A 25980-nucleotide genomic window follows, 5' to 3' on the forward strand; every position below is an offset into this window, starting at 1 on the left:
AGCATGTTGTATGTGTAAGCCTCAGCCCTGAGTCTGTGCTTCTAATGGTAGAAGGGGTTAATCTTTCCTGAAGAATCCAGTGGGTGGGATACCAAATACCCTTGTTTTCTGTGTCTATGGGACAGTCGAGACTGAGACCGACAAAATCACTGGGCCAAGAAGAGTTGGCAGCCTAGAGTGCTAACAGTCGGTGAAAAAAATGTCCTCCAAGAAACTTTGGTACCTTCCCATAAAGTTCTTCTACCATTATAATTTCCAATAAATATGATACATAAAACAGAACAATCAATGAAATAAAATTATCACAAATAATAATAATAAAGTTATATTAAATAAAATTATAATACAATATAATATAATATAATTTAATCTATATTATAATCAATCTAAAATTCCCCCTAATTACATACTTAGAAATGACCGATAAAGCAATTGATGTCCAGCTCAATGTTAAGGCCACCTGGTGCCAAAGAATGAAGTAAGTAGATCCACTTGGTTTCCCTCCTGGAGAGGTCCCTCACCATATAGAACCCCCTCCTGGATGGTAACACTCGATTTACCCCCCAAAATACCAATTTAGATGGATCTCTCTCATGATAACATGAAAAGTGATCAGACACACTATGATAACTGTATCCTTTTCTAATATTTTTCATATGTTCAGCTACTCTCACTTTCAAGGGGCGTTTGGTATGACCAATATATATTAACCCACATGGGCACTGAAGGGCATATACCATATGAGTGGTGTCACATGTGATAAACTCAGGAATAACAAAATGATGTCCCAAAATTCCAGAGAAAAATGAATTTCGTTTAGTTATATTGTTAGTTGCAGTACAACAAGCTTTACATTTTTTACATGCTGCAAAGCCTGTAAAACAGTGAAACATACCCTGGAGAATCTAAAATGTTCTTAACTACCATTTCACCAAAGTTATGTGTCCTCCTATACACAAACCTGGGTGAACTAGGTAATACTGATCCCAGTATTTTATCCATCAGCCAGTGTTGTTGGAAAATCGATTCCACCTCCCTGTACTGACAATGATAATCTGAAATAAAGTTCCATTGTAGTCTATCATCTTCATATTTGATTTTATCCTGCAAACAAATCTTTCTAGGTATAGACAATTTCCTGAATAATTTTATCTGTCTTATCTTTGGAATATTCGTTTTGCACAAATCTTTCCTTTATGATATCGGATTGCATAATATAATCACTATCGTATGTGCAGTTTCTCCTAATACACATAAACTGTCCATGAGGAATGTTCTTCAACCATAACGGATGATGTCCACTCCTAATTAACAAATAACTGTTTCTATCAGTTGGTTTGAAAAATACCCCAGTAATAAGTGAATCAATCTGCCTCTCAATGATGACATCTAATAATTTAACAGAATGATTACTCCACTGATAATCCAGTCTTATATGGTTGGTATTATTATTAAATCTGGCCATAAACTGATGTAAACTGTCCTCAGACCCCCCCCCATATAAACATAAGGTCATCAATTGAATCGCCTGTAAAATAATAACTCTGATTTCTGCTGATTGAATATATATCTATCCTCCCATTCTGCCATAAAAATATTAGCAAGGGTGGGCGCAAATTTAGCGCCCTTTACTACACCACTCCTTTGGTTGTAAAATACATTCCTATACCAAAAATAGTTGTTTTTGAGGCAAAAATCCAAGGATATTCCCAAAAACACTTTTTGGATCTGGGGAACACCATCCCTTTTACTTAGGGCCCAATTTAGAGCTAACAACACATCATCATAATGAATAATAGTGTACAGTGATGTTACATCAGCTGCTACAAAAAATACTTCTTCCTTCCCATGTAAGTTAATTTCACTCAATAATTCAAGTAAGTTTTTGGTGTCCTTACAATAAGCTGAAGGAACTTATCTAAGTACTCACTCAATCTGGCGGTCACTGACCCTATTCCATTTACAATAGGACGTTCAGTAGGGCATTGAGAATCCTTATGGATCTTTGGCAGAGTGTAAATAACTGGTATTCTACACACACTGGGTATAAAATACTTCCTCTCCTTCTTAGTTAGAACACGAATCCTGTACCCAAAATATACCAAAGATTTCAGCTCTTCCTTATACCCATGGGTGGGGTCCTCTTTCAACCTACAGTATGTCATCTCATCAGATAACATATTGTCAAGTTGGTGCATATAAAATTACTTATCCATATTTACAACTCCTCCCCCCTTATCTGTCTAATAATAATGTCCTTTCTTTTCTCTAAGCTTTCAATGCCCTCAATATGGAGTAGGTTGACATGACGTTTGGGACAATTTGGTCAAAATCTCTTAAGACCAAACTTTTAAATACCTCTATGCATTGATTTCCAGCTATAGGGGAGTTGAAGGTGGACCTGTTACAAAGGCCACTATTTACACTAGTTCCTGATGGTGCTATCCTGGTGTTTGAAACGCCAGGATTATTAAAAAAATATATTTTTTTAATTAAGTTGTCTAATATACTTATGCATAACAATATATACACTAAATTTATCTATGGGTTTTTGAGGGCGCACTTTAATCCCAGATTGAGAATATCTGGGTCAATGTAACTTTACTTATATTATATATGCCTTCATTCATTGTATGCCTTCATTCTATTTACTAATTTGGCGACTGAAGGCAATTGATTCTACTAGATTTTAGTTAGAGGTATCAGAGTAAAGGGGCTGAGTACAAATGCATGCCACACTTTTCACATATTTATTTCTAAAAAATTTTGAAAACCATTTCCTTCCACTTCACAATTATGGGACACTTTGTGTTGGTCTATCACATAAGATCTCAATAAAACATTTATGTTTTTGGTTGTAGCATGACAAAATGTGGAAAATTTCAAGGGGTATGAATACTTTTTCAAGGCACTGTATGCAACAACCCGAAGTGACTTTCCAATGAAAATCTGTCCATATGGAGAGACCCAGTAATAAGAACTCCTGCCTGCAGAGGAGGAAAATATCTGTACAACAGTGCGGAACTTGCAGACAGGCTGCTTAATGTAAGCTAGTTAGCATGTGAAAACAGAAGAAAATTAAACTTGACACCTGAAGTAGATAAGGGCACTCATAGGCTAGGCCAATGATCCTGAGTCCCATTTACAGCCAGAAAAAGAAAGAATATACAAATGTAGGTGGTTCAGCCTTCTCCAGACCAGGAAGATCCAACACTTAGAGAGACATAAAACAGAAAGGGCGCACACGCATTATCTTCAAACACTTTACTAACAAATACATTATATTGCCAAAAGTATTGGGATGCCTGCCTTTACACACACATGAACTTTAATGGCTTCCCAATCTTAGTCCGTAGGATTCAATATTGAGTTGGCCCACCCTTTGCAGCTATAACAGCTTCAACTCTTCTGGGAAAGCTGTCCACAAGGTTTAGGAGTGTGCCTATGGGAATGTTTGACCATTCTTCCAGAAGCGCATTTGTGAGGTCAGGCACTAATGTTGAAGAAGAAGGCCTGGCTCTCAGTCTCCGCTCTAATTCATCCCAAAGGTGTTCTATTGGGTGCAGGCCAGTCAAGTTCCTCTACCCCAATTTCGCTCATCCATGTTTTTATGGACCTTGCAATGTGCTCTGGTGCGCAGTCACGTTGGAACAGGAAGGGGCCATTCTCAAACTATGCCCACAAAGTTGGGAGCATTAAATTGTCCAAAATGTTTTGGTATGCTGATGCCTTAAGAGTTCCCATCACTGGAACTATGGGGCCAAGCCCAACCCCTGAAAAACAACCCCACACCTTAATCCCCCGCTCCACCAAACTTTACACTTGGCACAATGCAGTCAGGCAAGTACTGTTTCTTCTGGCAACCGCCAAATCCAGACATGTCCATCAGCAGGTTGCCAGACAAAAAAGCGTGATTCATCATCAGAACACGTCTTTACTACTCTAGAGTCCAGTGGCGGCATGCTTTACACCACTGCGTACGACAGTTTGCATTGCACTTGGTGATCTAAGGCTTGGATGCAGCTGCTCAGCCATGGAAACCCATTCCATGAAGCTCTTTATGCACTGTTGTTGTACTAATCTGAAGGCCACACAAAGTTTTGATGTCTTTAGCTATTGTACAATCAGTTGGCAACTTCTGCGCACTCTGCGGCTTCAGCATGCGCTGACCCTGCTCTGTCATTTTACGTGGCCTACCACTTCGTGGCTGAGTTGCTGTTGTTCCCAGTTGCTTCCACTTTATTATGATACCACTACCCAATACGTTTGGTAATATAGCTTATATCTGTAGCAAATGTAATACCCACAAACCAAAGTGAGCTAAAAGCATGCACTGCATTAAGCACACAATGTGGACCGATCTCCACCTTCGAATACAAACTGATGGCAGAATCACCTGACACGTTTTGGGGACCTATTCCCCTTCTTCAGAGCTATGCTCTGAAGCATACTAGGAAGAATGCCACTCTTACAGATAGCAAAAAGATCATTTTTGTCCTGCTGCTGACTCTGCCAAGTGGCATTGGCCTGGAAATATGCAGGCACCATAAGATGGTCAGCCAGCCATGGCTCAAGGAACCCCTAGCAACCACTGGAGGAACCTTTGTTGAGAATGGCTGGTCAGAAACAATTTCATTATGAAAATCCAGGGTAAAAAAAAAAATCGGTAACTTCCAAGCCCCGGGAAAGGGCTTCTGTACAAATCTCTAAAACATGCTGGATATTTATAATAGAATAAATAGTTCTGGATTATAAAGTAATTAGTTTGATGTTCCTATTTCTTCCAAACCTTAAAGTTAAATATTTGGCACAGACTCTAACCTTTGCACAAAATTAGAAAAAGTTTCAGCTGGAGTTTCAGTTTAAGAACTATTAGTCTGTATCTATAGAGGTTCCTAGAGAACCTGAAGGAAAGTTCAGTTTGTTGTATTATTTTGTCTGTCTGCATCCCACAACTGGAATCAGTCTGGCTGTTAATGAGTGCTTTGTTTTGTAACAGGTACTTAAGCTTAAGGGATAATTTAACAATGCTTATACCAACAATGTAACTGTGGGTGGTCCAGACCAGGACTTAAGGATCTGGAATTGCTGCTTTCTATAGCATTACTTATAGATTTTATTACTAATAATTACTGAACAGTGAAGTAGAAGTGATGTTTGATAAGAAAAAAAGAAACTTGTTCTATATAATGATATTTCATGACCTAAAGCTCAGTAAGACATATGTCTTTATTTAGCATAATTCTTTGATTAGTTTTAATGTATACATTTTTAAGAGTTACTGAATGACATATTTGTTGCACATGCTTGATTTAAGCATCATATTTAACTGCTTGCATTTGCTTTTGCAGTTTTCACTTTCCTGTGTCTTTCAATTCCAGCTTAAAGCAGAACTAAAGGGCATGATACTTATTTTTTCTCCAACGGCCAGTGAGGCATCTTCTCCTATGTGCTGGTTTTTGGACATCTTCATTGGCTAGTATGGGATGACATCACTCCTGTGCATGCGCAGGAGTTAGTCATTCTGGTACACAGGGGTTGGGTTGGCCGCTGTAAGCTGAGTTGCTCATGTGCAGCTCAGTTTACACTCTGGGGATTGCTGTGAGCAGGCAGGTAAGTGTATTTTATTGCAGAAGAGGCAGTGGATGTCTTTTCCACAATAAAAAGCTTGCCTGCTCACAGTATGTAACAACAGAACTTTAGTCTCCCTTTATAGTGGAATTCCAGGCTAAATCTAAGTAGCATAAGGCCTGGTTCACACTATTGTGGGTTTGTGTCCCATGTTTTTATTTGAATGGACTGCTGTGCCTGCATTTCATGAAGAAAAAAGGTTCCTGCAGCATTTGGGGGTGCCAATAAGAAACAGCCACACATTTTGACTGCGGGTGGTTGCGATTGCGGAAATCACTGCAATTCCTACACCTGCAACCACCAGCAATAGTGTGATCCAGAAAAAGAAAATACCCAGTTCAACTTGCCAGCCAGCTAGCCGACAACCAACTTAACCTGTCTAACAATGTGTGTTTAAAAACAGGGGTTTAGTTAGCACACATTTGCAAGTACATACATAAGCCACAGAGCCACATCACAGCACCCCGATATTCTGTGGTCCTAACTCTACAAATTTTGAGAGCCCTCATAGTAGAGGCACATGTATTTAATGGATAGACCAAGGGCAAGTGAACCTGAGGGAACCCACCCCTCCTTAACCTCCTCGGCGGTATGATTATTTTCGATTTTTTGTGCTGAAAGCGGTACCATTTTTTTGCATGGAAATATGTTGTTTTTTATTGTAGGCTGTAATTTTGAGGAATAACTCACTGAAATCTGTACGAATAAGAGTCTAGTAAACATCCCGGGTAGGATAAAATTTGAAACACGAAATCATAAATTATAATTTAATAAATAATCATAAAAAATAATAATAATACATTTAATTCAATAATATAATCAAACCAAAAACACTGAAATTTGAAATACAGAGGCAAATTCGCACATCGCTGAGCAAAGTCGCAAAATCGTTTTCAGTGTCTGATGATGAATTTCCCAACGAATCATTATCACTCAATTCTGCAAGTGGTTCTAATTTACTATCGCTGTTCTCTAGCTGGTCTAAAACTGCTTTTGATGTAAAGGGACGCTTTTTGGACGCCATGGACTTTTCTAAGTTTCCAGGCAGAAAGAACAGTCAAAATGCAGGCAGGGCACAGGACAAAGCAGTAGGGACAAAATGTATGTGAAATGCATTGATACAGCAATGTTTTACTATGTAATAATCATTTTAAAAAAAATGAAATTTTTTTAAAATTTCAAATTTACCGCCGGTTCCGGCGCCCGTACGTCCCGACGTCACAGGGACCGGAACACGGAAGCCGGATGCCGGCATCGGCCGGAGGAGATGGCCGGGGACGCTGCAGGGGACACATCGTGGGAGCGAAGGACAAGGTAAGTGCTGCAGGGACTCCCTGAGCAACGCTGCATGGTAAGCCCGAGTGTAGCTCGGGGTTACCGCTCTTGGTACTCAAATTTTACCCCGAGCTACACTCGGGAATACCGCCAAGGAGGTTAAAGGCACAGGAGCGCACTGGACACCCAGCATATAGCACAATGGCAGCCAGTGTATCCAGTGCACCCACTCACCTACAATACAGCATTCAAGAAGGTGGTCACTGCCCCGGTCTATAACTGGCTTTTGCAGCAAGGAACATGGACAGGCATCGCATATCAAAATAAGAAAAGAAAATACCCAGTTCAACTTGCCAGCCAGCTAGTCAACAACCAAATTCACCTGTCTAACAATGTGCGTTTAAAAACAGGGGTTTAGTTAGCACACATTTGTAAATACATACGTAAGCCACAGAGCCTGGGTGTCCAGTGCACTCCTGTGCCTTTAAGGAGGGGTGGGCTCCCTCAGGTTCACCTGCCCTTGGTCTATCCATTAAATGCATGTGCCGCTACTATGGGGGCTCATTATTAGACAGTTTAATTTGGTTGTTGGCTAGCTTGCTGGCAAGGTAAACTGGGTATTTTCTTTTCTTTTTTTGACAGTCTCTTACCTAGGTGAAGTAGGGGAGTTGGTAGAGCCTATCCTTAGATGCCATCCTGCCAGTGTGCATTACCAGGTCTGTGCTATTACTGGGATGGTCTGCCCAGGGCTCCATGATGGCTCTTGCATGACTCAGCCTCCATGCTGCCCTATGGCAGATGCATGGGGCTGAACACTAAAAACAGAAAGTGGCTCCATGCACTTTCTCTTTGACTGTCTCTTTATTGCCACCTACTGGCAAGACATTGTATGCACATCAGGGATACTTCACAGGGGAGTTCTTAAAGCGGTACTAAAGTCAAAAACTGAAATATCGCTGACAGGCAGGGTTTTTATAACAGAAGAGACCCTAGTGGTGTCTTCTGTCATAAATGTCTCTCCCAGCCTGTCAGTGGTAATGTAACCTGAGCTACATATGCGTAGCTCAGACCACACTTATGGCACCAGCTCTAAAGATGGGGCTCTGTCTGCACTACTAGGATAAATTTCTCATTTTTATCTAGGGGTACAAAAATAGAACATTTACTTACTTTATCTTCTGCTCTTCCCTGTAGCTAGACAGGTCCCTGCACTCCCACCGTTCTGATGTCATCAAGACCAAAGCAGGGTCCGTAGCCCTGCACTGTACCTTTATCATATCCAAAATAATAATTAGTAGCAAATGTGTATTTAGATAAACATTTCACAAGACTTGGCATTATGCCCACCATAGAAAACTATTGTGTAAGAATGGTATAAAAAGACTTGTCTATGTATCCATATTATCGCATTGTGTCTGCATGCAATGACGATCCGATGTTAATGTTGTAACTCTGCATCAGTAAACTTATATCAGATGAAATGCAACTTGATTGGCGTGGATGTTCTTCATTGAAAAGGTCTACTTAACACTGGTACCAATGGAAAGGTTTCAGAACACAGTGTATTGCAGTTTGTTGTGTATGGGGCTGCGTAGCCATAGTCCAACCAGGCTGACTCGTGTCCACAGCCAAAAGTGCCTACAATGGGTACATGAGCATCAGAACTGGTCAACAGAGCAATGGAAGAAGGTGTCCTGGTCTGATGAATTCAAGAATGGTTTCAGGAACACAACAATGAGTTTGAGATACTCGGCTTCTAAATTCTCCAGAGATCTCAGTCCAGTTGAGCATCTGTGGAATGTGCTGGAAAAAAAGTCCAACCCATGGAAACCCCACCACAGAACGTATTGGACTTCAAGGATCTGCTACTGACAGCTTTGTGCCAGATACCACAGCATACCTTCAGAGGTCTAGTGCAGTCTATGCCTCGAGGGGTTATGGTGGGTGGTCATAATGTTATGGCTGATTGATAGACGTGCAGAACGAAAACATATGTTCCTTTAGTTTCGGATTGATTCGTTAAATTACTAATTTAGTTGCATTGCATTGGTAATGAAATAAGTTTCTTTTAGTTTAGTTTATTCATTTTCTACTAGAATACATTTTTTTCAATAGATTCAAAGTATTTGAATCGAAAATATCCGATCCAAATTCATTGTGAAGAATAGCTGGCTCTATTCTATTTGAAATTCGAATTTCGGAACATGGCTATATTCTAATCTATTTTTGTTTCTTTTTTTTTTTCATTAAATCTTTATAAAATTTTCTTTTAGGAAAACAAAAAAAAAATACCTTACAAAACCATCATAAATCTTTTTACATCATACATATAAACTTTATCCCCATACCCACACCAACCCACCCCTGTCCAGTCTCATCTTATCCTCTCTTTCCCCTCCTATTCATCTAGTCATATATATAGATCTCTTTAACCGTTTAAATTCTCTGGTACTACTATTGGGGGACCTTTCATTTTTAAGTATTTTTCTGAAGTTCTAAACTCATACCATTTACCCCAAATTTTTCTAAACTTTTCCAGTTCATCTTTCTCCATGTAACAAAGTTCCTCCATCCAACTAACATATTCTACTCTGTCTATCCAATCCCTCATTGTCGGTGGATCCTGGGCCTTCCAAAACCTAGGAATTAAACCTTTTGCTGCACTAATCAGATGATATAATAAACTGTTTTTATATTGTTTTACTGACAACTCTGTTCTATAGAAAATACATACCCATGGATCCTTCTGGATAGATGTCCTCCAAATCTCCTGTATATGATAAATTATCTCCTGCCAATATAACTGAATTTTTGGGCATTCCCACCATTTATAAGCCATTGTCCCTATTGCCCCACATCCTCTCCAACATAAAGGTCTCTCTGTTTATGTGCCAAACTCGGTGTACAATATCATCAAGACAGACATTTATAATTCATCTCAACTATATTTGTGTTCGTCATCCTGTGCATTAACTTAAACATTTTTCTCTTCTGGTGATCATTCATATTTATACCCAATTCTCTTTCCCAACCCTCCAAGAACGATGGTGTCCTAGCTCCCTCCAATTCAACTAGGATCTTATAAATCCTAGATGTTATATGTCCACAACTTGTCTTGGAGCTCAGCAGTCTTTCAAATGGGAGCATGTCCCCCATTCTCCTCAGAGGCTGAGGAAGTGTTGAGACAAAATGTAAAAAATTGGTAATATCTCAGTTTATCTAAAACAAAAAACAAATTCCTTTTATTCTTCAATTCTTGAAAAGTGTATAACTCCCCTTTATCTAATATATCTCCCAAACGTGCATTTCTATCTTTAAACCATTTTCCCAAAACATTTCCCTTCCCCGGAGGAAAAAATTCAGTGTCCACCAATGGTATCAGTAATGAATTATATTTCCAAACCATAACCTTGTGTAAACCATCCCAAACTCTCAATACATCCCTTGTCAGTGTACTACTATTTTCATCTAATGCCTGAAATTCTTGTGGAATCCATATGATCCTCCCCAACTGTTTTACTTAATATGACTTCAATTTTAACCCAACTTTTTTCTTGTGAATTATATGTTCAATCCACCACCCTTGATAATAACACCGATTAAATAATATTTCCTCATATTTGTCAAGTTTAGTTCTCCGTTCTCTTTCTGATAACATAAGGTTTCAAACTTAATTATTGATTTCTTATTAGCCCAAATAAACCTCGATATCAACTTTTTTATTATCCTAAAAAAAGGATCCTGGTAGTTTTATAGGGAGCATCTGAAACCTATACAGGATTTTTGGACTATTTCCATCTTAACCAAATTTATCCGCCCAATCCATGAAGCCCCCCTCCTGAGAGTCTTCTCAATTCCTCTATTTTTGTTTCTATTCTATTTTTAATATTTTCTATTCTATTCCTTTTTTTTCTATTTTATTCTATTCTTCAAAATTAAAATTTCTATTTTAATCTTTTTTCTATTCTTTTATTTTCTATTCTATTTGCTTTTTTTCTGTTCCATTCTATTCTTTTCTAAATTTGAATTTCAGAAGGCTATATTCTTTCTAATCTGACCTATTTTTCTTTATTCTATTATTTTCTCTATTCTGTTATTTTCTATTTCTTTTCTATTCTTTTACTTTCTATTCTATTCAATTCTTTTATTTTCAATTTCTTTCTTTTCTTTTCTATTTTTAAATTCGAATTTCGGAAGATGGCTATATTCTAATACACAGTCTTTGAAGGAAATCAGCAATAGTCAGCAATATGTTTACATTTCAAATTTGTTTTTAAATTTGATTTTGTTTTCAAATTCATTTCTAATTTGATGCAAAATCAGTTTGAATTTCATTTCGTTATTTACATTCGAATAATGAAAATTTCGGCTGAATTTTGATTCGGAACCAGATGAACTGTACGTCTACTGATTGGTGTACACCAGGAAGGCTCCTGCTGGTGGTCGGCTGGGGGACCCTGCCATCAGTCATCAAGAGCCGGCTCCATGAGCCAAGACAGCTGGCTCTCAATAGTCATGAATAAGTACTAGCAGCATGAAACACATTGACTTTGATTTCCTGCTCCCACGGTGTCCACTTTTGCTGTTTATAGTGTTTTAAAGCCAATCAATAAAGTGGATGTAGTTTTCGGAACTGCAGTCCTTTAGATCCTATTACATTTGTTTCACATGGCTGGATGAGCGGTGTTTGCGCCCATATTCAAAGGGGGTGGAAAGGAATGAGTGGCAAATCCACCCGCAGTTGCAGCATATGCATTGAGACGGCTCTGTGCTGTACAGAAAGATGGTGGCATACTGTGGTGGTGTGATGGATCCAGTGGCGGACTGACCATTTGGAAACTCGGGCACTGCCCGAGGGTCCGGGGTCAGTAGGGGGCCCCATGAGATGCCCCTGGTACCTTTTTCATAGGCTTTTTGAGTTTGGGCAAGGACACATGGGCACCATGATCTCCTATTGCCCGGGGGCCCCATGAGTTGTCAGTCCGCCCCTGGATGGATCACAGCAGGACAACTCTGCAGTCATTACATGTATGACAATGCCATTTAAACACAACCCAGGAGACAAGGGGTTAAAGAGAAATTAACCTGGAGGGGGGGAGGGGGGAGTGAAGTTCCAAACTAAGAAAAGTAAAATCATGTATGTTTTCTCGTGCACACGCATGCAGCCCTGCGCTCCTCTCCGCACGTCTCTCCTTCCCCGGAGTCTACCTCCCGCCCCGTGTTGTTGTGTCGGCTCTGTCACATTGTATCAGCTGTCATTCCTCACCTAAGCTCCTCCCACCCCCCCTGGCATTGGCGTCCTCTCGTCATCGCGACAACTTGCTAGTATCCCGGCCCCTTAGTTACAGGACGTGATGGACGGCTCTAGGAACCAACTGGATCGCAGATCATCTGAAAGACAGCGCAGTGCACCCAATGAGCACCCGGCGAGGCGGGACATCCGCTGTGTGTGCTCCTGGATACAGATCAGCTGCTGTGACTGTCGCCCCGGTTCAGTTGTCGTCTCCCCAGGTTGCCCCCAGCCATGCTCGGTATTGACAAGTTGCCCATCGAGGAGACGCTGGAGGACAGTCCCCAGGTCAGAGGCGTGGCTGGGCGGGGTTACCATGGCAGTGGGGGGTGGGTGTCAGTGACTCAGTGATGTATGGGAGTGTGAAGTCATGTGCTGGGAGGCCATTGACTTCTCTTGGAGGCATTATATGGCCCTTCAGTAGAGGAAGTCTGTGCTGCTTTCCTTTGCTGAATCAACCAATCACAGCTGAGCTATGGAAGCAGATAGACAGGGGCCCAACTTGACACCCCGGGGCCCCTCATCAGTCTTGAACACAGGGCAAAACCTGTATTATCCATGAACCTTTCGCTGTCCAATTAACACACATGTGTGCACGTCTGGCCACGGTTACTTAGCAGACTCCCAGCACGGGGACCCAGCTGGCGGTCTCTAGTCATAATCCTGAGCGGCTTCTGATCATGTGACCCCTGTGGCAGCCAATCACAACGGTCATGTGATCGGGTAGTCCCTCCAAAAAGACCCCCCTAAAGGAATGCTGGGGCTGGGCTGGAAGGGGTTAAAGTATGTCAAAAGCCAAAACCTTTTTTAGTTTGGACAGAATGGGTGATGGTTAAAGCGGAACTTCACTCTCTCAATCAACATGGACTCTTAATCCTATGCTGCTAGCATTAGTAAATCGATAGGAATGTATATCAGATTTACTTGTTTTCAATGTATTTTCTTCAGTTACTTCCTGGTTTCCATGCCTAGGCAAATGACATCATACATCCCAGGTGCATTCAGGAGGGGCAGATGGATTCCAGGAAGTAAATGCTACATGAGTCATCTGCCCTTACTCAAGATGGCCACAGCTAGAAATGCTAGGAGCAGGGGCGGACTGACAACTCATGGGGCCCCCGGGCAATAGGGGATCATGGGGCCCCTGTGTCCTTGCCCAAACTCAAAATAGCCTATGAAAAAGGTACCAGAGGCGTCTCATGGGGCCCCCTACTGACCCCGGGCCCTAGGGCAGTGCTCGAGTTTCCAAATGGTCAGTCCGCCCCTGCTAAGGAGGTGTTTTTCAAAGTGATTTCTCAGCAAAGCATGGAGACATGGATGGATGGGGGTTTGCTATGAATTAAATATTGTTTGTGGTGGTCCGGTGCAGAGTTGTTCCTAGCAGAACTTCAACTCATCCCTTTAACCGCTTCCTGTCCACCATATAGCAGAAATACTACTACAGGGTGGCACGGGTGCGCAAAATCACGTATATTTACTGATTTTGCATTTGCATGTAGGGGGCGCACACCCTACTCACACCGCCATTTGCGGCTGTCAATCACCAGATCCCGCCTGGTAATTACCGGTGATTTCAAAAGATCTCCGACGTGGAGGAGGACTGTTTTGTTTATCAACAGTTCTCCCTGTCAGCTCGGGCAAACATACTTTGGATGGCTTGATAGTGGTGCTATTGATCCTGACTGAGAAATCAGGGGAAGAGTCACGTGGGGGAGGGAATTACAAGCTCAGTTTTGGATAGATTGACTTTTAAGAAGTGGTGTGACATCCAGTCTGATATGTCTGATAGTAAATCGGTGATAAGTGAGGAAACGGATGGGGTGAGCTGAGGAGTAAAGAGGTAGATTTGTGTGTCACCAGCATAGAAATGGTATTGGAAACCATGGGAAGCTATCAGCTGACCCAAGGAAGAAGTGTAGATGGAGAATAGGAGAGGTCCAAGGACAGAATCTTGGGGGACCCCGGCAGTAAGAGGAGGAAGTAGAGTTGTAAGTGACACTGAAGGTGCGGAGAGATAGGTAAGATTCAAACCAATGGAGAGTACAGTCATGGATACCAAGTAGAGTTTTTTGAGGTGGAGAGGGTGGTCAACTGTGTCAAAGGCAGCGGAGAGGTCCAAGAGTAAAAGTACGGAAGAGTGACCATTGGTTTTAGCGGTTAGTAAGTCGTTTGTGATGGATCGCTTTTCAGAGGAGTGGCAGTCTTTGCTGCTAGTGTAAATGAGCCCTTAAAGTATATGTAAATCCTAACAATGAGCTTCTCTTATTTGGTCCTCTTGGTCTGTTAAATTTACCAATGAAAGCATTTTGTTATGTGCATTTGATAAGTGTAGAAAAAAAATACCCGTTGATCCTGCCAGAAATCCAGTGCGATCCTATTTTACGGTAACCACAGAACATCTTCCACCTATGTTCTGGAAATAAGGAGAGGGGAGGTGTTTTGTAGTCTTAGTTATTCTGGCCTATGGTGACAGCGTTGTTCCTCTATGGATGCAGTACACTGAGTGAGCTTTGTCACCATAGGACAGCAAATGTGTTATTGGCAGAATCACCAGGTGAAAATAAAGAACAAAGAATCTAGAAAGGAAAAAAGGAATGCAGCTGCACATCTAAAGATTGATAAGCTGCTGTATCTTACATTTTTGTTCAAGGGTTTAGATAACACTCATCAGATAAATCATGGAAACTGAATTGTACTGATCATACTCCTTAAAGGGGTTGTAAACTCTACACATACCCAGTGTAGTGACTGGCCTCAGGTGATACACAGAGATGAAACAAATCCTATCTGCAGTGTTCTATTCTCTACATCCATTGATAGTACAGAATTTATACAGCTTATCTGAGTTTTCAGAAAGCAGACGGCGGGGAGCAGAAATTACACTCTGCAGAGCTCATTAACAGGAGCTTTGAGCCCTGATTAGAGGAAAGAGACACACCTCCCTTCACTCAGCACACAGGAACATAGCTGAGGCTGTCAATCACAGGCTGTGTGCTGTAGCTCTCTCTCCTGTCACCTTTTTCTTTTGGTGTCAGGAAAACTTGTCAGAAGATAGTCATGCAGATTGTAGAGAAACAAGGCACCAGAGAGAAATGATACTCCATGCTTTGGATTGAGACAAGTACACACTATAAAAGAATATGCTTTGTTCATATTTCCTGTCTCAGGTTTACAATCACTTTAAAGCAGACCTTTCCCAAATACGGTGGTTAAGTGGTTAGCATTTCCGGCTAGTAGCACCAGGGTTGTTGGATCAAATTCCAACCGTGATGCCACCTGCCTAGAGTTTACATGTTCTGCCTGTACCTGCATTGGTTTCCTCCGGGGTTTCCGGTTTTCTCTCACACTCCAAAGACATGCTGGTAACTTCATTGGCTCCTGTCTAAATTGGCCCTAATATGTGTATGTATGAATGTGAGTTAGAAACCTTAGATTGTACACCCCTTGAGGGTTAGGGACTGATGAATGTACAATATATATGTAAAGTGCTGCATAAATTGATGGCTCTATATAAGTACCTGAAATAAATAAAGACCTAGTCCCTATCAGCCTCCAACCTTCCTATTCAATCTAAAATTACTAAGTGGAGCCTGCAAAAAGGAAACCGGAGAAAAAGTACAAGGTACTTACTGTACAGCAGACCTTGGCTTCCAGACCTTGTGAGGCTGTTCTCCTGTACAGTGCAGTAGCACATTCTCTTTGGATTTTGGACCCTTCGCTTTTCCAGGAGACATTGCTACTGATCCGGAATCAATATAGGAGTTTTGTCTGTTCTCAGACTTACCTGAGGTGCGTACATACAGGTGAAACTCGAAAAATTAGAATATCGTGCAAAAGTTTATTTCAGTAATGCAACTTAAAAGGTGAAACTAATATAAGATAGACTCATTACATGCAAAGCAAGATAGTTCAAGCCGTGATTTGTCATAATTGTGATGATTTTGGCTTGCAGCTCATGAAAACCCCAAATCCACAATCTCAGAAAATGAGAATATTACATGCAATCAATAAAACAAGGATTGTACATAGAACAATATCGGACCTCTGAAAAGTCTAAGCATGCATATGTACTCAGTACTTGGTTTGGGCCCCTTTTGCAGCAATTACTGCCTCAATGCGGCGTGGCATGGAAGCTATCAGCCTGTGGCACTGCTGAGGTTTTATGGAAGACCAGGATGCTTCAAGCTTCAGCTCTTCTGCATTGTTCGGTCTCATGTCTCTCATCTTTCTCTTGGCAATGCCCCATAGATTCTCTATGGGGTTCAGGTCAGGCGAGTTTGCTGGCCAATCAAGCACAGTAATCCCACGGTCATTGAACCAGGTTTTGGGGCTTTTGGCAGTGTGGGCAGGTGCCAAGTCCTGCTGGAAAATGAAGTCAGCATCCCCATAAAGCTCGTCTGTGGAAGGAAGCATGAAGTGCTTCAAAATCTCCTGGTAGACGGCTGCGTTGACCCTGGACCTAATGAAGCACAGTGGACCAACACCAGCAGATGACATGGCTCCCCAAATCAACACAGACTGTGGAAACTTCACACTGGACTTCAAGCATCTTGCAGTGTGTGCCTCTCCATTCTTCCTCCATACTCTGGGTCCTTTGTTTCCAAATGAGATGCAAAAGTTGCTCTCATCAGAAAAGAGGACTTTGAACCACTGAGCACAGACCAGGTCTGTTTTTCTTTAGCCCAGGTAAGACACTTCTGACGTTGTTTGTTGTTCAGGAGCGGCTTGAGAAGAGGAATACGACGTTTGAAGCCCACGTCCAGGATCTGTCTGTGTGTGTGTGGTGGCTCTTGATGCACTGACTCCAGCCTCAGTCCACTCCTTGTGCAAGTCCCCAACTCTTTTGAATGGCCTTTTCCTGACAATCCTCTCCAGGTTGCAGTCATCCCTGCTGCTTGTGAACCTTTTTCTTCTACACTTTTCCCTTCCACATAACCTTCTATTAATGTGCTTTGATACAGCACTTTAGGAACATCCAACTTCTTTTGCAATTACCTTTTGAGGCTTTCCCTCCTTATGGAGGGTGTCAATGATGGTTTTCTGCACAACTGTCAGGTCAGCAGTCTTTCCCATGATTGTGATTCCTACTGAACCAGACTGAGAGACCATTTAAAGGCTCAGGAACCCTTTGCAGCTCTTATGGCTTAATTAGCTGATTAGAGTGGGACACTTTGAGCCTAGAATATTGCACCTTTTCACAATATTCTAATTTTCTGAGATTGTGGATTTGGGGTTTTCATGAGCTGTAAGCCATAATCATCACAATTATGACAAATCACGGCTTGAACTATCTTGCTTTGCATGTAATGAGTCTATCTCATATATTAGTTTCACATTTTAAGTTGCATTACTGAAATAAATGAACTTTTGCACGATATTCTAATTTTTTGAGTTTCACCTGTAAATGCTTTAGGTAGGTGACCTAGACAGTGTTGCATCCAGTGGATCACCATCAGAGCACAGCAACTAGCATTTTCAGAAAGAGGTCAGCAATGGCCACCCCAGTATTTGTTCAATGATGACAGGTTTTCCTTAAAACTGGACTACAGACGAGGAATAAAAGAAGGTGATCTGTTAAAGATTTATAATTGTGTTAAGCCTTTGATTCAGGAACCTCTCCCAGATAGCACAGGCATCAATCCATTACTGGAATACATTTTTTTTCTGGAATAAAAGTAGTATTACACAATCAGTGTTTTTTATCTTGTAACCTTGGGCACAATAAAATAAACATTCCCCAGTGAACTATTTGTTCAGATTCTTACCCCAGCACTTTTAAGTTAGTTGGCTCCTGCTCTCTCAGTGCTGCTTTCCTTAACTTCTGGTCTCCACAGGAAAGAGTTAACGGTGGATAGTGCGGTCTGGAGCCAAGCCAGTATTTTAATTTGGAGAAGGGGGGAGGGGGAGCAGGGAAATAACTTGCTGTCCTAGGCTCTGAGGCTGTGTGTTTCTGTTGATGAACATAATGTTGAGAGACACAACTCTAGTCCCTACATGCAAGACTTGTGTCAAGCAGGGATGGGCACACACTGACTGACATTTGGCTGGTCCTTGCTGTACTGCCTGTATTTTGAACTCCCTGTGGCCAGCTTAAAGGCTCGTTCTAACATGCAGCTGTCACTGCCACCCCTCTGAAAAATGATTTGTGGTGGATTGTTTTTCAGGGGTTGATTGACCTGTCTTAACCCTAAAAATGCCAACTGCAACCGTGTGCATTGTATGTGGTTGCAGGGCAGTTGTGGCACAGGCCCATTCACTTGAATGGGTCGCATTCTGCGGCAGCACTGCCCACTGAGCTAAAAGCAAAGCATATCTTTGTGTAGGTGGCGGTCGGGGTAGAGGATAAAATTGTGGCTCCACGGCCTGCTTTTACCACCCTCTGACCGCACATCTAAACAAGTACTTAGGTTGAAAATTGACAAATCTGTTGCGTTCAACCAAAGAAAAAAGAATACATAATTAGAAGACTTCCATAAATAGACCTCCTATACCTACAGTAGATCCAGAGGAAGGCAAAATAAACCCTTATAAAGCATGGTGCAGTTTGCTCCAATGGGAGGAAAGAAATCCTTACTGATCCCCTAAATGGAATAAATGATTATTTTATATCTTTCTGGAGTTAAAGTGGTTGTAAAGGCTCAGGTTTTTTTTTTTACCTTCATATATTCTTTGCATGAAGGTAAAAATCTTCTGTGTGCAGCAGCGCCGCAGCCCTCCCTAATACCTACCTGAGCTCCATCATGATTCAGTGATGTGCACAAGAGCCTCAGCTCTCTGGGGACTCTCCCTCCTCATTGGCTGAGACCACAGTGGGAGCCATTGGCTCTCACTGCTGTCAATTGCAGCCATTGAGCCAATGAGGAGAAAGAAGGGGCGGGCCAGACCACAGTTCTATGTGTGAATGGACGCTGAGAGCAGTGACTCGGGAGCACCCATTGCAAGCTGCTTGCTGTGGGGGCACATGGAAGAAGGGAGTCCAGGAGTGCCGACAGTGGACCCGAGAAGAGGAGGATCAGGGCTGCTCTGTGCAAAACTACTGCACAGAGCAGGAAAGTATGACATGTTTGTTTGATTTTTTTAAACTTGCCTTTAATATCCCTTTTTAAAATGGTTATAATCCCTTATAAATACCAAGTGAAGTGAGTGGCCTCAGGTGATACACAGAGATAAGACAAATCCTACGTAGGTTGTACCTGTTTATCTGCTGTTTTGCTTCTCTAAAGCAGTTCAAAGTGCTGAATTTATAAAGCTTGTCTGAGCTTTCTGAAAGCAGAGGGTGGAGAGCTGAAATTGCACACTTCGGAGTTCAAGGGAGCTGAGAACTGATTGGTGTGAAGGGACACACCCCTTCTTCACACAGGAAGAGCGCTATGGCTGTCAGTCACAGGCTGTGTGCTGAAGGTCCCTCCCCTGTCATCTTTTTTCTCATGGTGTCAGGAAACTTTGTCAGAAATGATTCATGCTGATAGAGGAAGGAGGCAGCTGAGAGAAATGATACAGTGCTCTCAATTGATACACACTACATGCTTTGTTCAGATTTCACGTGTGAGGTCTACAACCACTTTAATCTTTTACTTTTAATTTAACCAGAGTAGTGAGTTTGAGGTTCCTGTTGCACACATGCCTCTCCAATATCCTAGGACTTGTGATTGATCTTCGACATTGCTGGTTGGATGTATAGTATAGTGGCAAAACCAATATCTTTCTTTGGAGAACTTGTGTTGTTTTCTTGAAACTCATTGTGTTCTTCCATTTTTAGACTCGGTCTCTTCTGGGAGTTTTCGAAGAAGATGCAGCTGCAATCTCCAGTTACTGCAGTCAGCTGTATAATGCTATGCGTAGGATTTATGATGCTCAGGTATGGAATCTAAACCGCCTTATCTTCAGCAGGTTATTAGTTTATATCATCAAAAATGGAACTTGATATAGTTTATAAACCAGTGAACCCAAAACTGATATTGTAGACTTGAACAGGCACCACTTGATGAATAAATGACTAGGTCAGTGGTCGGCAAGCCGCGGCTCGCGAGCCACATGCGGCTCTTTACACACTTTAATGCGGCTCTTCTGTGTGCCGGGCGCCCGCTCCCCTCCCTCCTCTCGGGCGGCCGCCCCAAAAGTCAGGACTCTGCAGCTAGCCCAGCAATGGGCAAACTACGGCCTGGCGGACCTTTTAATCCGGCCCGCGGAGCGTGGCAAACATTGGCTGTCAGGATGTAGGCGGGGCAGCCAGGATGTAGGCGGGGCAGCGTGACGAACTCCTCTCACAGTCCGCCCTGAAGACCGGAACGGCGCGGGAACACGGCGAGAGGAACGCGCGGAGCAAAGGTAAGTGAATTGACACAATATCGGGAATGAATTACTATAGGGGGGATGAATTACTATATGGGGGATGAATTACTATGGGGGGATGAATTACTATATGGGGGATGAATTACTATATGGGGGATGAATTACTATATGGGGGATGAATTACTATGGGGGATGAATTACTATATGGGGGATTAATTACTATGGGGGATGAATTACTATATGGGGGATGAATTACTATATGGGGGATGAATTACTATGGGGGATGAATTACTATGGGGGATGAATTACTATATGGGGGATGAATTACTATGGGGGATGAATTACTATATGGGGGATGAATTACTATATGGGGGATGAATTACTATGGGGGATGAATTACTATATGGGGGATGAATTACTATATGGGGGATGTATTTTCAGTTTTAAAAATGTGGCTCTCAAAATAAATTTCAATCGTGGTTTTGGCGAGATTTGGCTCAGTTGAAAAAAAAGGTTGCCCACCACTGGACTAGGTTCTTATATCTCTCAGACACCCCAGCTTCAATGTTTCCCAGCAGGGGTTTGTGTCAGCACCCTTCCTACAAAGCAGTAACAAAGGAGTCACTCTCAAGGTGATCTGTAATTTGTTGTTTTTTATAGGAAGCACAGCAGCAAGGTGTGACATCATCATTTGGTGCTAGTATGGCTTTAGTTGTGGTTTTGCCTCTGTTGTCTAGTTTCTGGGGTCCTCAGGTGCTGTATATTGCCAGCACATGATTCAGCTTTCTCACAACAACACAAAACTGAAATATAAAGTTGGTCATTCACTGATTGAAATTCAGTGGGTTCTGCAGGGGCTGGACAAATTTCAAACCGCACGTTGCCACCCCAGCTTGACAGGCTCTAACCCGTCTCCATGCTTTAATCACTTATGTGTATGCAAACAGTTGATTGCGATGGGTCTACTATAAAGGGATTTTTCCTACAAAGAAGCAGATCCATGGTTGAATAATAGTAAAGGTGGATACAAATGGAGAAACAGAAAAAGGGCGCACCGACCTGGTGCATTATCGTTTAAAATAATTTATTAAAGAAACAAAAATAGGTATCATACTCACAATGGACATAATAACACAGGCATGTCAAACTGAACAAGGTGTATGATTCAAACAACATCTGAGTCATACGATGGAACCCTGGATGACCAACTGGCTAACGCGTTTCAAGGACACAACCTCTTCCTCAGAGCCTGAGGAAACGCGTTAGCCAGTTGGTCATCCAGGGTTCCATCGTATGGACTCAGATGTTGTTTGGATCATACACCTTGTTCAGTTTGACATGCCTGTGTTATTATGTCCATTGTGAGTATGATTCCTATTTTTGTTTCTTTAATAAATTATTTTAAACGATAATGCACTAGGTCGGTGCTCCCTTTTTCTGTTTCTCCATTTGTATCCAGTGTATTCGGACCACCCCGGTCTGTTGAGGGCAGCAAGAGGTGCATATTCCAGAACATTCCTATTGGGTCTGCTGAGTCCTTTCCTAGCGCAGGAGTAAAGTGTTTGTTGTCATAGTAAAGGTGGAACCTGTTCTGGTCCTAGGCTGCTACCTCTCTGATAGTGACAAAGGGAGGGCTCTCCAGGGGGTAAATTCTTAGATGTGTATGGAGGAACGCCTGGTACAAAAGGTCATCTCATTTGAAAGCCTTTCTTAAAACATTTAGCCCTGGTTCACACTGAACGCGACTTTGAAATCGCACTACTTCACTTGAAGTAGCGCAATTTCAAAGTCGCAGGTCAGTGCGATTTCAGGTGCGACGTGCCTGACATCTGCGCAATTTCATGTACAGATGTCTATGAAAGTCGCACCTGACATCACTGAAAATAGTGCAGGAACTATTTTCAAAATCGGTTTGATTGGTTCCATTGCCAACAATAGGGTGTGACTTTGGAACTGTCAAATCGCATGGCAACTCACACCAGTGTGAACCAGGGCTCAGGGTCCATGCACACTAGGCTTAAAAAACCGCTCATATAGAGCGTTTTTGTACAGGCATTTAGAAGCGTTTGTTTTTTTTTTTCTGCCAGAAAATTGCCTCAAAATGCTGAGCTAAACCTCTTCCCATCAACAGCATGCATACGTCCTCACTGAAGTGGTACTTTATCCCTTGGGGCAGCATATATGCGTATCTTTCTTTGTACTGGGCATGCGCCGCACAGCGTGCTCCCAGTACAGAGACTGGGCTCTCACCAGGAGTCTCGGGGTCATCTGATAGCCAATCAGAGGCTGTCATAGTGATCAATCACTGTGCAGCCCATCCCTATGTTTTCTTTCTCTCTGAAAGGAGGGGGAGATACACTGCATCTCTCCTTGTAGGGAGAAAGTTTTAAATAAAAGTGTGTTCAAAAACAAAAAAAAAAATGTAAGGAAAGAAAAAATTGTTAGATCAAGGTTTGACCTAGGTCATTGCCAGGGTTAGTGTTTAGGTCAAGGAGGGGTTAAAGGTCATGGTCAGTATATTTTGGGCAGGATTTAAAAAAAAAAAAAAAAAAAATACCAGTGTCAGTATCCATTTGTTTTAAGTAGGATAAAAAAAAAGCAAAATGCACACTGTTGTTTATAGGCTGCACAATGGGTCCAAACCACAACTAACATACACATATGTGGAATCGCTGTGATTGCCAGGAGCAGGAGAATTTATTTTGAGCTGTTCTTTGGTGGTAGGTTATGGTAATAGCAAGAAATATACAACTATTTTGAACCAGTTTTCCTTTGATAATAAAAAAAAAAATCAAAAAAAAAATCAGGAGATATCCATTACCATTTACCACCTAAAGAAAGTTCAATTTGTCCTGAAAAAAAAACAAGGTATAATTCACCTGGATGCACAAAGTTCGGTATGTGTGGTTTTACTGTGACAGGAGTTTCATCAACTCTCTAACGTCAAAACAAGCTATAGTAAATGTGAAATACTGCCTCTCTCCATCCCTGATGGCATGCAAACACAGTTGCAGGCATTGTTTTCATTCATTTGGTGCCAGCATCCCCTCAAATATTTGGGTATCCATCTTCCGACTCATTGTTCACAACTGTATTCTTGTAACTATGCCCCGTTGCTCACAACTATTAGAGCAGACCTTACCAATTGGGAACATGCCTTATTCTCCTGGATAGGTCGTGTAAACATTTTGAAACTGAACATCCTGCCTAGGATCCTCTTTTACTTACAAATGATTCCTATAACATTACCCCGGTCCTTCTTCTTGAGCCTCAACAGTCTTTTTATATGCCTTGTCTGGAACAAGCTTCGCCCCCATTTGGCATTCCACATTTTGAAACGTCCTAACCGAATGGGTGGTCTGGGAATCCCTGCCATTCGCCGCTACTACGAGGCCGTGGTGTTACAGAGGATTTTGGATTGACATCACCATGTTAAGGATAAACTTTGGGTTCTTCTGGAGAAGTGCTTGGCTGGTCGTAACTTGTCCCACGATCCATGGCTACCCCGCTCATTCAGGGGGCTAGCTGCTATTGCCTCTCCCACTGCATGCCAAGCCCTGACTCTTTGGGAAGGGCTGAATAGACATGGCCATTTGTCATCCCCGGTCTTTCCTCTCGCTCCATTAGGGGGTTTCCCCTGGTTTGAACCGGGAGAGCAGCTTTCCTTCTTCAGGACATGGGCGGCAGATGGCGTGATGCAGTTTGGCAGGTTTGTGCAGGAACGGGGATTTCTTCCCCTGTACAAACTAAGAGACCATTATGGGAGTTTCCCTATGGATAGTTGGCACTACAGACAGCTTCACAACTTTGTTCTTAGCCAGTCCCCCAAAGTCCCCCATGAGGTTATGCAGCCTCAAAGGACAGTCATAGGAGAATGAAAATTCCTCCTACAAGCTTTAACCAGTGCTCCGCTGGTACCTGATAGAAGTCACAAGACTGTTGTGCACTGCTGATGAGAAAAGGTATTTTGCAGTTCATATTTACTAAAATAATTGCATTTCCGTGTACTGTGGGAGACCAGATATAGTGAATGCAGGGTCCTGGGTTTAGTAATAATTTGAATGTTAGTAAATATGTTTTTACATAAGATGAACTTTTGTACCAGGCACTACTCAGTACACACCTAAGGATTCACACTTTTATTGAGTTACTGACCCTGGATTTGGTTACTACACTTTACCACAATTGCCTACTGTCATGACTGCTTCATCTATGCTGCAGTTTCATAGTCGGAGTTGAATAATAATTCTAGTAAAACATACTACTGCACTACATGTAAAATGTATTACACTGCAACCAAACTGCACAGAATACAGACCACTGGACGACATGAAAAAAATATTGATGTTAACGGTTTCCCCGTTGCCCTAAAGCAGAACTACTGTTACAGAGCGGCAGGGCTGCACAAAATCACGTGTATGTGTGTGTATATATGTAATTTTGCATCTCCAGGTAGGGGGCGCGCGTGCTGCTCTACCTCCTCCGCCTTTAGCAGCTACAGCTGTCGATCACCGGGTCCCAGCTGTAGATTCCCCCCCAGCACCTGGCGATCGCCGAGGAACAGTGACGTGAAAGGTCTGTATGTAACAACACAGATCTCTCCCCTGTCAGCACCGACTGTCACGATCCCACGATCGCTGCCACCAATATGTCACGATCGCGGCGTCAGACCCCAGACCCTCTCACCCAAACTCGTGACCAAAGGACTAGCCGATCTAAAACCGCGATGTGACGTGCGTAACAATGCCACACCCAGCTGCACCCTGCAAAACGATTTTCCAGCTAACGGACCACAATCGATGTACCGGCAGCCTGGGCGATTGTTACTGGGTCAGGTTAATTACGCAATTAACCCTTCATACTGCCACCACCTCCTTTTTGTACAGAGAAAGAGGAAACTTGGCAATATCAGCTATAACACTATAATGATTGAAATAATCGACTGCATAACACGGTCATAACACAGGCCTGGTATACAGAGGGTTAAACAAACAGTAGCGTTCTCTTTAGAGGCAGGGATTCGTAAATTGCAATACAGAGCTATAGAAACAGTTCAACACTTTCAGAAAGAAAGATTTATTACTAAAAGGTCAAACGGGTGCAATAAAAATATTTACAGAAAAAAGATATATATATATATATATATATATATATATATATATGTGTATATAAATATACAAAGAACCATAGCACAGCAAAGAGATATCAGAGAGAGGTGAAAGGGTTAAGGTACTTGCCAAAGTCCTGGGTTAGCAGATCCAAGTTTCAGAGCAGAAGAGTGCTTTGATCTCCCTATGTTACGATGGTCAATCAGAGAATTCTTCAACTACTTTAATCTTAGGCCTGACAGCCTGGTTTGTAGTCCCCAGCGGGGGGTGGCTCTGCAGTCAAGGACCAATCTCCGCTTAGGGCGTGGAAAGAGGGGTGGATGCCTCAAATAGAGCGAAATCTCCCATAACTCATATTTGGCCCATAACTTTTCATCTGTACAA

General features: G+C 42.1%; 1 protein-coding gene across 2 annotated transcripts in view; it reads left to right on the plus strand.

The window, feature by feature from the left end:
- Positions 1-12343: 12343 nt before the first annotated feature.
- The window catches only part of APPL1 (adaptor protein, phosphotyrosine interacting with PH domain and leucine zipper 1), an 83535-nt gene continuing 69898 nt past the window's right edge, over positions 12344-25980 (plus strand). The window contains exons 1-2 of one of the 2 annotated variants that reach the window (XM_089681901.1): positions 12344-12484; positions 19956-20054. In XM_089681901.1, coding sequence (XP_089538027.1) covers positions 12431-12484; positions 19956-20054 — 153 coding nt within the window. In that variant the 5' untranslated portion in view covers positions 12344-12430. The remainder of the gene's footprint in view (positions 12485-19955; positions 20055-25980) is intronic. The other variant, XR_016313398.1, reaches the window with a different exon arrangement.

The sequence above is a fragment of the Staurois parvus genome, unplaced genomic scaffold (genome assembly GCF_062004578.1).
Source record: "Staurois parvus isolate SC_StPar_1 unplaced genomic scaffold, SC_StPar_1.0 ptg000282l, whole genome shotgun sequence".
NCBI lineage: Eukaryota > Metazoa > Chordata > Amphibia > Anura > Ranidae > Staurois > Staurois parvus.